The 15,452-nt window shown below is 47.1% G+C and overlaps 1 protein-coding gene across 1 annotated transcript; it reads left to right on the forward strand.

Moving 5' to 3' along the window:
- The first annotated feature begins 296 nt into the window (after window positions 1–296).
- On the forward strand, window positions 297–13,000 carry TFAP2A (transcription factor AP-2 alpha). Its single transcript, XM_066545256.1, has 7 exons — window positions 297–324; window positions 1,619–2,053; window positions 4,972–5,023; window positions 6,662–6,893; window positions 7,788–7,906; window positions 10,205–10,346; window positions 11,895–13,000. Exons 1-7 carry the CDS (start codon window positions 298–300, stop codon window positions 12,181–12,183), a joined length of 1,296 nt encoding a protein of 431 aa, XP_066401353.1. The 5' UTR covers window position 297; the 3' UTR covers window positions 12,184–13,000.
- The last annotated feature ends 2,452 nt before the right edge of the window (window positions 13,001–15,452 follow it).

The following is a 15,452-nucleotide window of genomic DNA, read 5'->3' on the forward strand; positions in this document are numbered from 1 at the left end:
TTGACTCCTCACACCGCGCCAGGATAGAGAGCTCGCCTTGGGATCACCCGATGAAGGGCAGCAGAGATCGGTGCAAGTTCTGATGGATTATCGTGGCGCGCCCGCGGTGCAGGAGCAGCCCCGGCGCCCCGGTCCTGCCGCCCGCGCCTAGCGCCGGGCTCCGGCCGCGCTCCCTCCGCGCCCGCGCCGCGCCCGCACCCGCGGGGCTCCGCCGGGGGCTGCGCGCTTCGCCGGTCCCTTTCCTCTGCCTTTTTGTTGTTTTTTCTGCCTTGACTTGTAACCCCCGACTCTTCGCAGATGTTAGTGCACAGTTTTTCGGCTATGGTGAGTTGCTTCACGTTTCTCTCGGAGGGGGTTCGGTGCGCGCTGGGTGTTGCTATTGTTGTCGGCGGTGGCAGTGGGGGTTTCACACCCAGTTTTCCGGAGAGGGCTTTTTTTCCTTTCCTTCATTTTTATAAATTCGGTGGTTTACGTTTTGCCCTTTCTCTCTTTATTTTTCTTTCCTTCCTTCCCCTCACCCCCCCCCCCCCTTCTTTTTATTTTTCCTTTGGTCTGCTTCGAGCGAACGGCAAAAGGCTTTGCTTGGACCTTACCGCTTCGATTCCTTAACCTTGCCACCTGCAAACGTAGTATTTTCGCTTACTCGTTCCTCTGTTTCGGGACCGTGGTTCTTTCCCTCGAATCCTCCTCCGTGGAGGCCATTCCTTTTACCTCAGACGTTCATGTTGTCTCCTCTGCCCGGTTTCCAGAGCCGGCAGAGCCGTGCCGAAGCGCCCGGGCTCATTTCGGTGCCGCTCGCCCGTCGGGGCGGCGGCGGTTCCCCCGGCCGCCTGCCGCATTCCTCCGCTTCCCCGGCGGCCGGGCCGCGCTGCCCGCTCCGCTCCGCTCCCAAATTGCGCCCCGGCCAGCCCGGGCTTCGGCCGGGCACACGGGGTTCGTCTCTCCTTGGGTGGGGGGACCATGGCAGTGCTTTCTCCCCGAAACGTTTGTAAAACTCTAAGGGGGAACTACCGGTTTGTTTGGAGGCTATTTCGGCGTTTTCTGGTAACAAAATGGCAGTGGGTTTGGATTTTCCAGGGTTTTCTTGGGACGCGATCGGTAATGTCAGCGACAGTATTTATTTCGGTTCTGTTAAGGGCCAGAGGAAGGATTTTGTGTTGTGGCAGAATTATTATTTCAATAATGCTCGTGAATCATTCTTTTTATTTGTGGGAAATACCTGCTCCTGAAATGCCGGGGCACGATCTGATGTGAATCCACGCTGTATCGCCGCAATGTTTTATTAATTACTATAAGTGTCCCGTTGTAATTATTGCTATTATTGCTGTTATCGTTATTGCCGTTATTATTGGTTTTTTAAAAAGCGAGACTGCCTCTTAATTATTTGGGAAGGGAAATCAGAGGCAGAGAGATCTCCAGATCTGCTTTTCTCCGCCTCAGAGACGATGATTTGCCCCTCATTGCCCTATAGATGAAATTTTTAAGGCGATTTTGAGGGAAATCAGTTTGATATTATTATTGTTTTTCTTTTCTCCTTTCCCCTCCCCCTCCTCCCCCTCCTCTGCACCCTCCACCCCCCAACCCTTCCCCCCCCCCCGGCTCCCGCTCCCCATCTCAGGAGCGCCACGACAGTACCAGCAACGGGACAGCCCGGTTACCCCAGTTGGGGACCGTGGGGCAGTCTCCCTACACCAGCGCCCCACCGCTCTCGCACACCCCCAACGCCGACTTCCAGCCCCCCTACTTCCCCCCCCCTTACCAGCCCATCTACCCCCAGTCTCAGGACCCCTACTCCCACGTGAACGACCCGTACAGCCTCAACCCCCTCCACGCCCAGCCACAGCCCCAGCACCCAGGATGGCCGGGACAGAGGCAGAGCCAGGAGACGGGGCTGCTCCACACGCACCGGGGTTTGCCCCACCAGCTCTCGGGGCTCGACCCGCGCAGGGACTACCGGCGGCACGACGACCTGCTGCACGCCCCGCACGGGCTGGGCTCGGGGCTGGCCGACCTGCCCCTCCACTCCATCCCCCACGCCATCGAGGACGTGCCGGTAAGCCAAGGGGTCACCCCGGAGCCCACTCATCCCTCTTACCACGGGAGCTCAACGTCGGGGGGAGAGGGAGGGAGAGAGGGAGGGAGGGAGCGAGGGGAACCCCCCCCCCCAAAAAAAAAAAAAGGAGGAAGGGAAGAAGAGAACTCCCCCCCTCCTCGTCCCCCAGGGAAAAGTGAAGCCCCCACCTAGAACAAAAGGTTCTCGCAGCTCGTCCCTGAGCACGTCTCGCTGCTAACTTGCCCACTAAAATATAAATAAATCAAATTACCGTCATTGTTAACAATATCTTTCCTTCTCAATGACAATAAGCTGTTGCGATTGGAAGAATATATAATATCACCACAGGGCCGTGCATTTGGGGATTTCTTACTGCCTTGGGAAAGACACGAGTCTGAAATGCCTGTGAGGACATTTAACGAGATCTCACAAATGTAAAGGGGGGGTGGGGGGGAAATGGGTGAAAGTGGCCTAAGAAGGAAAAATTGGTTTCCCGTGATTACAGGATTGGCATATGGAATAACCACATCCAAAGTTATAAGAGGGTATGGGCAGATCCTCTTCTCTAAAGGAATTAATTGACAAATCAGGGAAGAGCTATACTAAAATGCTGCCACCTTCTTTTAGTAGCGGTGCAAAGGGATGACCTCATAAATCATTACCTATAGGTTATCGAATTTGAGTCAGACCTGCTACACCCTATATTAAATCAAATGTTGGGAGCCTATTGGAGGATGCATTATTTGGGGGAACCTAATTCTATTATCGATGAGTACAGACTTTAAAAATGATTTCTAATTAAGCATGACATTAGTGCACAGGCTACTTACAAAGCAAGCCAGGGCTATTGTTCAGTTAGGAAAGTGGCCTTATGCAACATGATAGGTCGTGATCAAAGTTCATCTTTCTGGGTTTCTCCCTGAAAATGGAATTAGAACATGGCAATAAATTTATTAAAGCCCACAGAGCTCATGCTGAGGGACTGAAGCTGCTCGACTTGCAGGAGGAAAGAGGAGGAGGGAATTGTGGTATCTGGATGTGATTTTTGCCGAAATGCCATCCCAAATTACAGGATCAAATATTACAACAATATATTCGCTGACAGTTTAATGAGTACAGTTTCGTGTTGCAAGGATAATGTTCAGATGAACTTACCTATTTTTGGGGGTCATTTTGAAATCTTTTGTAAATTATACTCAGAGAAAATAGTGAATTTATTACAGCCCTCATCTGGCTAAATTAGCCACAGAAAATTGCTGGTTGTGTTTAGCAGTTTTGCAATAAACGCATACGTTTTCCAAAGTGGAGGATTTAGTAAGCAATTTCGATCTGTTAAAAGCAGGTCGACTCTTTAAACTTGATATAAAATAACATGGAGGCAATCGTATGAATAAACTAATTTGCTGACTGCAAGCCCCTGATTGCTGTAGGAAAACATGACCTAAAATGTTCTCTTGAATTCTCCCTCTCCCCAGTTGTGCTCCATGGCAGTGGGCTGATTTAGGAAGCCTCCTCTTCAGATCTATGAATTAATAGCATTGCTATACTTCGTGAAAACCAAATGCCATCTGGTTTAAATCCTTGAGCCAGTCTAGCCATTTTTTTTCTCTGTAAGGCTGAATCAGCAGGCTCCATGAAGGAGAGTATAAAATAAGAGGGTGCATCTTTTAGGTGTGTTTTATCTGGTTAAAAAAAAAAATCCGTTACAGAAATCTGAGTTGGGAGGATAATTTTGGAATTTTTCCGTTGCTGCAACAGTTAACCTTTAATAAAAACGACTGCTTAATATTTAAGAAAGTCAAGTAGACGGTGAAAATTATTTAATCGTAAATATCTCTGTGGGATTTTAAACTTAACAGTCTTCCCTGTACGGAATATGTGTAGAAATAACACAAATAAAAGTATTATGCCACACTACATTTACTTTATGGGTTTAGGGTGCATGCATAAAGGGATCATATTTCCCCATATAGTTAAAACACAAGAACTGCAGCAGTAGTCATTTCTGAACATTTCTCAATTTAATTATACTTAAATCCAGAAGCACTTTAGGCAAGTTACAAATGAGAGCATTGAGTATAATAAAACCTGTAATAAAGCAACTTAGTACCATCCACCCGGAATCATTGAGATCAGGCACAATTAACAGGAGCATAAATCCAAGACAGAATGGAAAATGTTAGAATCAGTATTATTGTTGGACAAAGACTAGAGAAGGAAGTAATAGTTTTTTAAATGGTAATGCCTGGGTTTTGTAACGATTGCGAAATCTTCTATCTCAGCAGCACTGGTGTTAATTTGTAAACACAGCCAGACATTATATTGCCTGTCAGTTTTTGGAATTAGAAAACACGATTTCATTTGACTTTCTAATCACGTCGTGACTCCGCCGCGCGAACCCCAGCTGTAGCCGCGGCCGCGGAACCTGCGAGGGGACAATAGTGGGGAGCCCGGGGGTGCGTGGGGCCCGGCCCCGCGCCGCTCCGCGCTCCTTTGTGCTTTCCCTCCCGCGGGCGCGGGAGACGGAGCGGGTGCAGCGGCCCCGGGGAAGGGCTGGGCCGGGCCGGGGCTGCTTCCCGGGGAGGAGGGAAGGGACGGGGAGGAGGGAGCCCTCAGAAGCTTAAGGCCACTCGGGCCCCGGGGGTGTGAGTGATTTATTGTATTTTTTCTTGGGGATCGAGGGAAGAGCTGGGAGGGATGCAGGATTCCTCTCGATAAAGGAAATCTCCCCCAAATCTCCTGCCTCCCTTCTCCCCCCCACCCACCCCTTTCCGTGCAGGATCTGTTGTTTCCCTCCCCACACCGTGCCCAGGAATGGGGGCAGCACAAAACTTCTCCTTCACCCCATCCCACCTCGGCCCTCCCTGCCTTTTGTTGTGGTTGTGCACTGACATCCCTGCCTGTTCCTTTTGTTGCAGCACGTAGAAGACCCCGGTATTAACATCCCAGATCAAACTGTAATTAAGAAAGGTAAGCTGCTTCCTTGCGCATACCAAACATGTCGTCACAGGCTGGGGACTGCTCGCTGGGAGGACTTACCCGGCCTCTCCCCTCTCCCCTCCAGCCCCCCGGCCCCGGGCTCCTTCCTCTGGCATGTAGTGTTGGCCGAGAAAGGTTGGAAGCAAAGAAAAACCGGCGATGGGGGTTGAAATCTGCCCTCTTAAATGGCCACGTTTGCCGGGTATTTTAATTATTATTGTCGTCAACGAGGAAAAATGTTAGCAGATGATCTAGAAAATCCGAGCCGGTTTTTTAGTGCATTAGCGAACAATTGGGTTTCATAGTTTGCCCCATGCATCTGGCTGAGCGGAGGGCTTGAATCGTTGTTGGTAAACTGGAGCTGTGAATGTGAAATCGTTGTTCCCCCTTCTTCGGGTTTTCTTATTTAAATCACGCCGGTGATGAGGTGGGACTGGTGGAGAACAAGGGGCGAGTTTCTGGAAACTGATGTCTGTCGGTGGTTAGGGTGATTTGGTTTTCGTTGGCTTTGTGCGCTTTCTTCACTTGGAATTGAATTGAATTGCTTGGAAGCTGGTACCCAAATCGTTCTAAATATTTATTGCAAATCTTCACTCGATTTTCATTTCCCGTCGTTCTTTGGACAATCGAAAGATTGAGAAAGGTGGCACAGGGCATTTTGCAAAGCACGTTCTTGGTGGCAAGCGATGGGTTTTGTGTTTGGATGCTGTGTAGTGAGAACGCTGTTGGAGTAAAACTGGCGGGGTGGAAGGCGCAGCTAGCTCCTGCCTGCTCTGAGGGCTGCTGTGGCTGCGTGGCCACCTGAAATTTGGGAACCCAGGCCACCACAGGAGAGAGGTGCTGAGTAGAGGCTCTCTCCTCTCTAACCCTAATTGCTGTACAGCCAGCGAACCTGAAGTTTCATACCCCCCCACCCCCCGCCCGTAAAGCCTTTGTCACGTCAAATTAGATGTGCAAGGGATAAATCTTAAGAGATGCTCTTTCCAAGTCGACATGATAATTGGCTCTTTTATTAGTAATCTCAAGAGTTCGTTTAACTCCTGTTGTATCTATTAGCCTTCCCAGAGCTATTAATGTCACAAGTGATCTATCCAAAACGGAGAGAGCCCCCCGCTTGGTTGGACTGCGCCCGCCAAGCGGAGCGGGCTAAGGCAGAGGAGAAAGGGAAGGCGGCCGGGACCCGAGGCACCGAACGGCGGCACCTCCCCGCCGGCCGCCGCCGGGCAGGGACCGAGCTGTATTTTGGGGTGCCAGTCCTCCGCCGAGTTACGGGTCTCCCATGTCTAAATTTGTGCGCTGGCGGCGCCCCGGGCTTGCCGCATGTCCTGCGCCGCTGCCCGGGCACTGCCGGCCCGACACGGCGGTACCGGCGTGCGGCACCCCGGCCTCGGCGCCCGACGGGGGATGCAGCGGGGTCTTTTCAATTTCCCCGCTGCAGGTCGAGGGATGTCCGGCTCTCCCCCTGCGCCTCCCGACGGGAAAGGGGAGGGGTGCCCCCGCTGCGTCCCCGCTGCCCCGCAGGCGGTGCGGGGCCGGGGCTGGCCGCAGAGCGGCTCGGCTGCTTCCCCCTCCCTCCCCGGCTCCCTGCCCGCTCCTCACCCTCACCTCCCTGCTCCTCCCTCCCTGCAGGCCCTGTGTCCCTCTCCAAGTCTAACAACAACGCCGTCTCCTCCATCCCCATCAACAAGGACGCGCTCTTCGGCGGGGTGGTGAACCCCAACGAGGTCTTCTGCTCGGTGCCGGGCCGCCTCTCGCTGCTCAGCTCCACCTCCAAGTACAAGGTCACGGTGGCGGAAGTGCAGAGACGCCTGTCGCCGCCCGAGTGCCTCAACGCCTCCCTGCTGGGCGGAGTGCTCCGGAGGTGAGGGGCGGGGGGACGCGGGAGGCGGGATGCCGGGCCGTGCCGTGCGGGAGGCAGGCAGGGAGGGAGGGATAGGGATGGAGGCAGGGAAGGCGGAGGACGAGCGCCCACGCGGGGCGGCCGCGCGGGGGGAGTGCGCCGGCCGCCGCTAGGGGGCGGGGCGCGCGCGGCCGGCGGGGCAGCGCGGCCGGGCGGCGGGAGGGGGCCCGGGCGCTGTCGCCATGGTAACGCGCGGCCTTGCGCGGCCCCCGGAGCCCCGCCGTGGGGGCCCTGCGTGTCCCTGTCCCCCTCGTGGCCATGAACACCCCCACGGGCGCCCACACACACATACACGCCCCCAGGACCGGCTTAGTGGCGGGCACCCTGCCATTGGCTACCTCACCCAGGCAATTAGGCAGTGCCTGGGCAGGGAATACCATCCAGGATTAATTAAGGCAGCTCCCATCTCTGCAGCCCCGCTTAGCCCAGCTCTGCTGGGAAGCCACGGATGGGCCACGTAGAGTTTGGTGTGAGGGCAGTGATGCTCTTGGGCTGCCGGCCCTGCAAATGGGTCCCCTCCCTTCACGCCTGGGGAGAAGCTGCCCCCATGTCCATGGCACCTTGGGAGCTCAGGGAGACACCTCAGCTCCGCATCAGCTCTTGGGCTGATCTAGACCTTAGTGAGGGCCGCTGCTCTCTAGGTGTGATCTAAAGCACCATCCCTATATGTGGGATTCAGCTTTCAGCAACAGGTGGTCTTGAACTTCCCACAGCCATGTATCCCATCCCTTGTGCCTAAACCTTTTATTCCCTTCCCTGGAAAAGGATGTGTTGGGGGCACGTGTGGGCAGGAGCCAAAGTAGGAGCAGGTGTTCCCCCAAGCCCCATTTCTCAACACCTTTCTGTGTGGAACAGGGCAAAGTCTAAAAATGGAGGGAGATCTCTGAGGGAGAAACTGGACAAAATAGGACTAAACCTGCCAGCTGGAAGGCGTAAAGCTGCTAACGTTACCTTGCTCACATCGCTCGTGGAGGGTAAGTGACTCAAAGAGCTGGGAGGGCTCCTTTGGAAAATGTGCCTGTTGCTTTTGGCAAATGAGAGAAGATTTGCTGTTGGGTTGTTCGGGGTTTCTTTCTCCTTTCCCAGAGTTGGTGCTGCTCATTGGCATTTGGAAGGGCGTTATTTTCTGTGTCTTAAAAAAAGATCAGTTTAATTGTGTGCCTTTGCTTTTTTGTTATAACCTGAAATGGGTTTGTGTGAGTCCTGCAGACTCAGCAAAGTGTTCTATTATTTATTTGCGTTTAAGTTTCTGAGCTAGATGTTTTCAGGGCCCCATCTTGCTTGCTCATTCAAATGAGTAATCCCTCTGTGGAGTAAGCAGACCTCACTGGGAGTAGCACGGGAAGGATCCCTCTGAAGGGGGATTGTGGGCTTATGAGCCCCATAAGAGACCTATGAGTATCGAGTTGAAAGTTAGGGGCAGCAGAGCCTCTAATACTTCACTGCTGTTCTTCTGCCACAGGTGGACAACCAAGCAATTTTAAATGTCAGAAGCTGCAGCTACTTTAAGTTTGTTCTCCCTCCCAGCCTGCAGCCACATAACAGTAAATCATTTAACTTTTCTGACATCTGCATTTGAGAAATGCGTGACCATTACTTCCTGAATTAATTTGGGAATCCTTGACCTCAGCCATGAATTAATGGTGTCCTGAAAGCCTCAAAGTTGCACCACTGCCAGCCCCCACTCCCTTTTGGTTCTCATTTTCAGAACACATGTTCCCTTGGCTGTATCATTCTCCTCTGCTTTGGCTGGAAAAGGTGCAACTTGTTTTAATGCCTTGGGATGTCCTGTGCTGTCTGGAGAGGTGGGAAGCTCAAGAGTTTGCAGTCATTTAGTTTTGAAGCAGTGGCTGTGTCACACTGGCTGACACCAAGTATGTCTGAGGCCTGCAGATAGACCCCTCTCCTTTCCCATTACTTACGAGTTTGGCTGCGTTTTAGACTGGTTCAGTTTGTGAAGTGCTCTTAAACTCAGCCTGAGCTGTCCAGGTTCAGCTTAACTTTGGTTGTATAGGCGGGAATTTGTTTTGTTGTCGCTTCGCATTCTGCAAGAAATGTTTCACGTTCAAAGGGACGGGGAACGACGCGCTGTGCGATGATGCCAGGCGTCATTTTTTTAAACATCAGGATTAGTGAACAAACTATATTTATACTGCGTGAAAATTACCGCGTCTTCATGTTTCTGAAAAGGCTTTGCAATTGCATTGACATGCTGTTGTGGTAAAAAAATCACGAGGGGAAAACTTGTAAAAAGTCTAGATTTGGTAGATGCTTAACGTTATTTGTGATGTTAATGAATATGGAAAAGGTTTTATGGTAATCCATTGTTCTGTTTGGCTTTCACGTACAATGGCTTTGAAAAGAATGATTTTTTAAAAAAACAAAACCAGAGGCCTGATCTTCAGATAACTTAGTGATGGTGGCTAATTCTGGGGAGATGATAGTATAAACATTGCTGAGGCTTCGAGTCCCATAGCGATGAGGCAGTTTCTAGAGTACTGTTATTGTTTATGATCCGCTCCATTTTATGGAAACAAGCTCACTGGACTGAGGCTTTGAAGCTCTAATTGGCGCATGCGTTCTTCCGGAGCTAGAGCTAATGGCAGGAAGCCCTGCAGTAAAAACCAACTGGTTCAGGAAATTAAAACCAAAGATTTGAAAATCAACAAAACAGACAGACTCGGTGGAATGACCCTAAAATTCTCATGGTTAATCGTTTGGGGGTGAACATATAATTATATGCGATCAAGTTAAATTTTAAACACTTAGCTGTTTAATGCATTTTATTTAGAAGAGCTCTAGGAGTAATTATGATCAATATTAATCATTGATGCATTGCAAAAGAATATAGAAATGTGGCTGAGGCAAACACATTTTCAGAGTAAATAGCTGTGAATAAAATGAACATAAATGGCTCTCTATAGGTATGGAGATGTAAATCGAAGCACACATTCTAGGTGGATGGAGCCTGTCTGTCTAAAAGTATCTCTTAGTAAATGTGAACTTTTAAAAATCCTTATGTGAGTTTTCACTCGTAACAGTTGTTATGAAAATACACATTTGCATTGCCTTCAACTGAAGCAATGAAAACTGCAAGATAAGATTTAATTAACATTTCTGGCCCTAACTTTTTCAAAGAGAAAACGTCCAAGCTTTTGAGAAGAAAAGCCCAAGTAGAATGTAATTTTTTTTTAAAATGTATTTTTGCCTCTGTTCAGTGTGTACTGACGAGCTGTGTTTCTTTCCATCCCCACCCGTGCCTCCCTATTCAGGAGAAGCAGTACATCTAGCTAGAGATTTTGGGTACGTTTGTGAGACAGAATTTCCTGCCAAAGCAGTAGCTGAATTTCTCAACCGACAACATTCCGATCCAAACGAGCAAGTCACAAGAAAAAACATGCTTCTAGCTACAAAGTAAGACATTTAACTTTTTGGCATGTTGCTTAGAAATAAGGGAGGGGGACAAACTCGAGTTTGGGGCTTTTATTTGTGAAGATATTTGTTTGCTGCATAACCAGTGGCTGATGGCTTTGTAAGTTGTGAGGGTGTGTGTTGGCCCTCCTAGTATAGGAGAGCTTGGTTTCCTCCAAATCTGTTTGCGCAGATTACGTTGAATAAGAATTGTGCAAATTGAGAGTGGATGTTTAGTTACAGAAAAAGCAGTAATTCTTCAAAGCAAAACATCTTCTGGGCCTATTCACTTAGCTTATCAATTTAAGTAGAAGGGGAAGTCTTCCCATTGACAGTAAAATAAAACTGGCACATTAAACTGATTTCAGTTCATTAAAATCGGGAATGGTTCTTCCTGCCTAAGCAGCTCTGTTACTTAGCTAATACAGGGATATTAAAAATATATTTTAAATGACAATCTGTATGCAGTTAAAATGCTAGCAGAGTTTATCGTTGGTGGGGCTGCCTAGACTTCCAGGTGGTGTGTGAAAATTATTGTTTTGGTATGTTTGCTGGAAATTAAAAGGGTTGTTTAGTAGCCCTTAATTACCAACGGAGGTGTCACCAAAGGGCACAGTGCCAGAGGACACAAGCAGGAGATGGGAGCTGCTTTATGGCTGGAAGACATTAACGTGGGTTATAGAATACAAACTGTTTCAACATGCCTCTGAGCTCTCTTGCTGTAAGGTGTGTTATTTCTCCAACCATTTGTGCAGTGAGTGGGTGATATAACCTATCTTCTGCACCATGCCCTCGTATCCTCCCTTTTCACCTCCCTGGAAGGAAATTTCCAGGCGCTGGTTAGCGTCAGCCTTCCCCTCTGTGGAAAGGTCCCTTTGGATTTAGAGATAGAGATTTACATATATAAATGTTTCAGGATACCCTAATTTAAATCCTCACTTGCCAGCTTTGCCCTCACTCATTCTTCTTGACACACCAGGTGTGTGTTTTAGCCTTGTGAAGGAAGAGGCCCGTATCCCTCTCTGGTTCCCCCAAAAAAGGAATCTTCTAAGATACGGATATATCCCTTAGTTACCTTTGGATATCATAGTCTGTCTATTAAGCCTGCTCAGGAACTTTAAACTGTGTCTGTGCTCCAAACCCCAGCTGGGCAGGGATGTGTGTTTGTGGAGAGTGTTGGGGGCTGAGATACAGAGACTGGTGGGGCAAGAGGCATGTGTCTCCATGTTGCTGTTGCCTGCTGGTGTGTTGGATGGGGCTGGGGTGTGATGTGTGGTGTGCTGTCGTGTGTGCATGCAAGGTGAAGGGAAGAGGTTTGTGCGTGCCAGGGAAGTGTGAGAATTGGGGAAGGATGCATAGAGAGGAGAGGGAGAAAGGAGAATGTGTGTGCTCAGGTGCAGGAGCCCCCTTGATCCAGGGGCTTGTGCAGTCTAGCAGGGAGAATGCACAGGCTTTGCTGCCACCAGTGATGGTTCATTTCTCTCACTCTCTCTTCCCTTCCCTCCCTTCCTCCCTCCCTCCCTCTGTCTCTCTGCTCCATTTGTGCTACAGACAGATCTGTAAAGAGTTCACCGACCTGCTGGCTCAGGACCGATCTCCCCTGGGGAACTCGCGGCCCAACCCCATTTTGGAGCCGGGCATCCAGAGCTGCCTGACCCACTTCAACCTCATCTCGCACGGCTTTGGGAGCCCGGCGGTGTGTGCTGCCGTCACCGCCCTGCAGAACTATCTCACCGAGGCACTCAAGGCCATGGACAAAATGTACCTCAGCAACAACCCCAACAGCCACACAGACAACAGCACCAAAAGCGGCGACAAAGAGGAGAAGCACCGAAAGTGAGGATCTCCCCCCCCACACGCTCCTCTCCCTTCCCCCTCATAGCCCATCGATCCATTCATGTCCCTCCTCCCTCTCCCGGGCACCCAGCACCCCAGGCTACAGCAACAGAATGAGCGTCCTTCTGCCAGTCCTGTTCTCTGACTCTGCAGGACTGCTCTGCCCTCTCTCCACACCCCTTCCCAGCATCCACATTTCCATTTGCTCCTGCTTAAATTCCCTTCTCTTCCCACTGCCACCATCGTTTAACCCCAGTTTGGAGCCTAAGAGAACAGAACAGGGGGACGGAGCCAGCAAAGAAAAAAAGTTCTGTCTTGAGTTTGTGAACTTTTTTTTAAATAAAACAAAAGGAGAAAAAAACCAACAAAAAATAAAACAAAAAAGAAAAGGACTTTTTTTTTTCTAAAAATATATTAAAAAATTAAAAAAAAAACCAAACAAAAAGAAATAAATAATACTTAAAAATTCTATGAGCTTCACCGGACTGAATCACCACCTTCCCTTACATAAACTTCAGTTAAGATTGTAGCCATACTAAAAATGAAAAAAAAAAAGTGAAAAAGTACAACAGCAGCAGCAGACAGACAAAAGGCAAAGAGGACTGATGACATTTTATCAGTATTGTGAATAAACTTGAACACAAAACACAAGCGGTTCCATGTCATATCTTCAGTTGTAGAACTTTTTCCTGTCCAAGGTAAAGCGACCAACTTGAACTTTCTATTGCAACACGATTCACGGTTATTATATAAGGGAATCAGTGTTCATGTATGTATATATTTATTTATGTGTAATTTAATGGGAATTGTAAATATGGTGAGTCTGTTTTAAGCCTTTTTTTATTTATCTGGTGATCTCGTTTACCTCTTGTTTAGTGGGTTTTAAATCTTCCCCTCTTAGTTCATCATGTGGTTCATGGTACTTATTTAGATATCAGAGGTTTTTTGGGGGTTTTTCTCTGGGATTCATCATTTTTAGCCCTATTGTAGCATGTTAAAAGCGACAATGAAGCAGCTGAACAAATAAAAAACCATTAATTTTTATATATAATTAGTATGACATTTAGTTTCTCATTGAAGATAAAATAAAGTGATGTTGGACCCTGGCAAGGTTTTTAAACATGTTAGTGGTTTTACAACCCTTATGTGTTGTGGAAAATGAAAAAAAGTTATTTTCATCCACTGTCCTTCTCCCAAAAGCAACAACAGAGCAATAAATTAATATTGTCTTTTAAAACAAGATTTAGCTTTACTTTCCTTTTTTTTCCCTCTTTTTTTTCTCCCTTTCTTTTGTTTTTATTTTTCTCTTTTTTTCTTTTTTCTTTTTTTTTTTTTCCCAAAGAACTTCAAACATTCGGGACCACCTGGTATCCTGTATTTCCACTGGCCATATTGGAAGCAGTTATAGTTGTGTTGTATTGAGTTGTGCCGGCAGTAGTTTCCATGCCTATCAATGTATCATAGTCCTTTGTTGCCCAGATAAATAAATATTTGATACGCTTTATGTCGATTTTTTTATTCAGTAGCTGTCTTTACCCAGGCGTATTTTTGTTCTTGGCAGTATTTTTTATTCAGTATGGTTACAGTAATTGAGTTTAACTCTCCCTTGACAATTGCTCCTTGCAATAAGCAGCTGAACCCATTGTTTCCCTCAAGTATAATAAAAACTTACTTTCAACTTGGAGTTCAGAGCAGGGTATCATTTAGATATTCCACTGAGTCTGTATTCAGACAAATGACACAATAAAGCACAATGTATTCTTTTGGATAAAAAATTGTCTGTACTACTAACAAAAATGACACACTATCTTTTCTTTAACCAAAACATAATTTTATTTAAAAAATAAAAGTTTTATTTTATTTATGTTGACCTCTAGGTTTTTATTTATGTTTATATATAGCATACAGAATTATAAGCGTATAAAATTTTGTACATGTAGTTGTCCTAATGGAGAGCAGAGATTAAAAAACACATCTCAAGAAGGACATTTAAAAAAGAATCATTACTGAGAAAATACTGAAAATTATTGCTATGAAAAAAAAATTATACTGATAAATCAGAGCTGGGTGCTCCCTCCCCCTCAAGAAAAAAGAAAAGCTCCATAGTTGATGCCAACAAAATCATCTCACGGTTGTGAACTTTAGTGAAATCTTGCAGGAGACAGATTATTTCTGATTGATGGTTCGTGTTTTAGTGGAATGCACAGACTGACATTTTGAGATGGCTGTGTCAGTTTGTAAGGGACTGAAATTTTTATCTTGAGTTTCTTCTTGTGGAAACCAGTTGTGAAACAGGGAAGTTCGCTTTAAAAAATTGAGTGCATGTCTTGAAGATGGTCTATAAAAACATGTGAGAATTCAGATTTTGAATCTATTTTCTTTGGCCCGGGGGGTAGGTGAAGTCAGGATCAGGCTGGATTATGTTATATCATAGGAAGGGAGACTTAATGGAGTTTAGAATGTAAAGGCATTTTAAAGAGAGGGTCTCCTTTAAGTGTTGACGGTATTCTAGTAGAGGAGGCTGATTTTTCTCTTTCCTTCCCTCCCTGACTCTCTCTCTCTCCCTCTCTCTCTCTCTCTCCCTTTTTTCCCCTTTTTGCTCAGGCAGAAATTGAGGAGGTTAGAAGGGAGGTGTTTACAATAAAGCTGCACAGAGAATTAACATTTGCTCATATATTTTGACGTTTGGTAGAGCTGGTGAAGCAAAGCATTAGATAAAGCCCAAGATGTTTCATTTTGCTTTGGTAATCTACTTATGGAAGGCAGTGTAAAATCAATCTTGCCAAGCAGAAAGAGAGTTGGTGGAGTCTAAATTCTATTTTCGTGAGCCAGCTAGTTTATAAAAATGGTGAATACTTTTTTCTATAAATTGAAAGTGGATCTTTTGAATGCAAAGCTGCAATTGTTTTAAAAACAGTTATTTATTATTTCCAAGAGAGACTGGTTAACCGTAAAGTAGATGTAACAAAATAATGAGGTGAATGAACCCTAACTGTACATATTCTTGACATAAATGAAATGCACAGTACTGTAGCAGGTGAAGTGAAGCATTGTCTATCAGGGCTGTTTTTCTTGGCTGCATCTCAGATTGTGTGTGGGATCCTAACCTCAGGCACAATAGCATTCATAAACAGCAATACATTGCTGCTCTTTCTACAGCAACACATAAATACTCATTTTTAAACGAAAACAATCTTATTAAATACCATTCATTCATATCTGGATTTACAGATGCTTGTTACTTTTTGAAACCTGTACCCAATATAATCGTTT

This window comes from Molothrus aeneus, chromosome 1 (genome assembly GCF_037042795.1).
Source record: "Molothrus aeneus isolate 106 chromosome 1, BPBGC_Maene_1.0, whole genome shotgun sequence".
NCBI classification, from domain to species: domain Eukaryota; kingdom Metazoa; phylum Chordata; class Aves; order Passeriformes; family Icteridae; genus Molothrus; species Molothrus aeneus.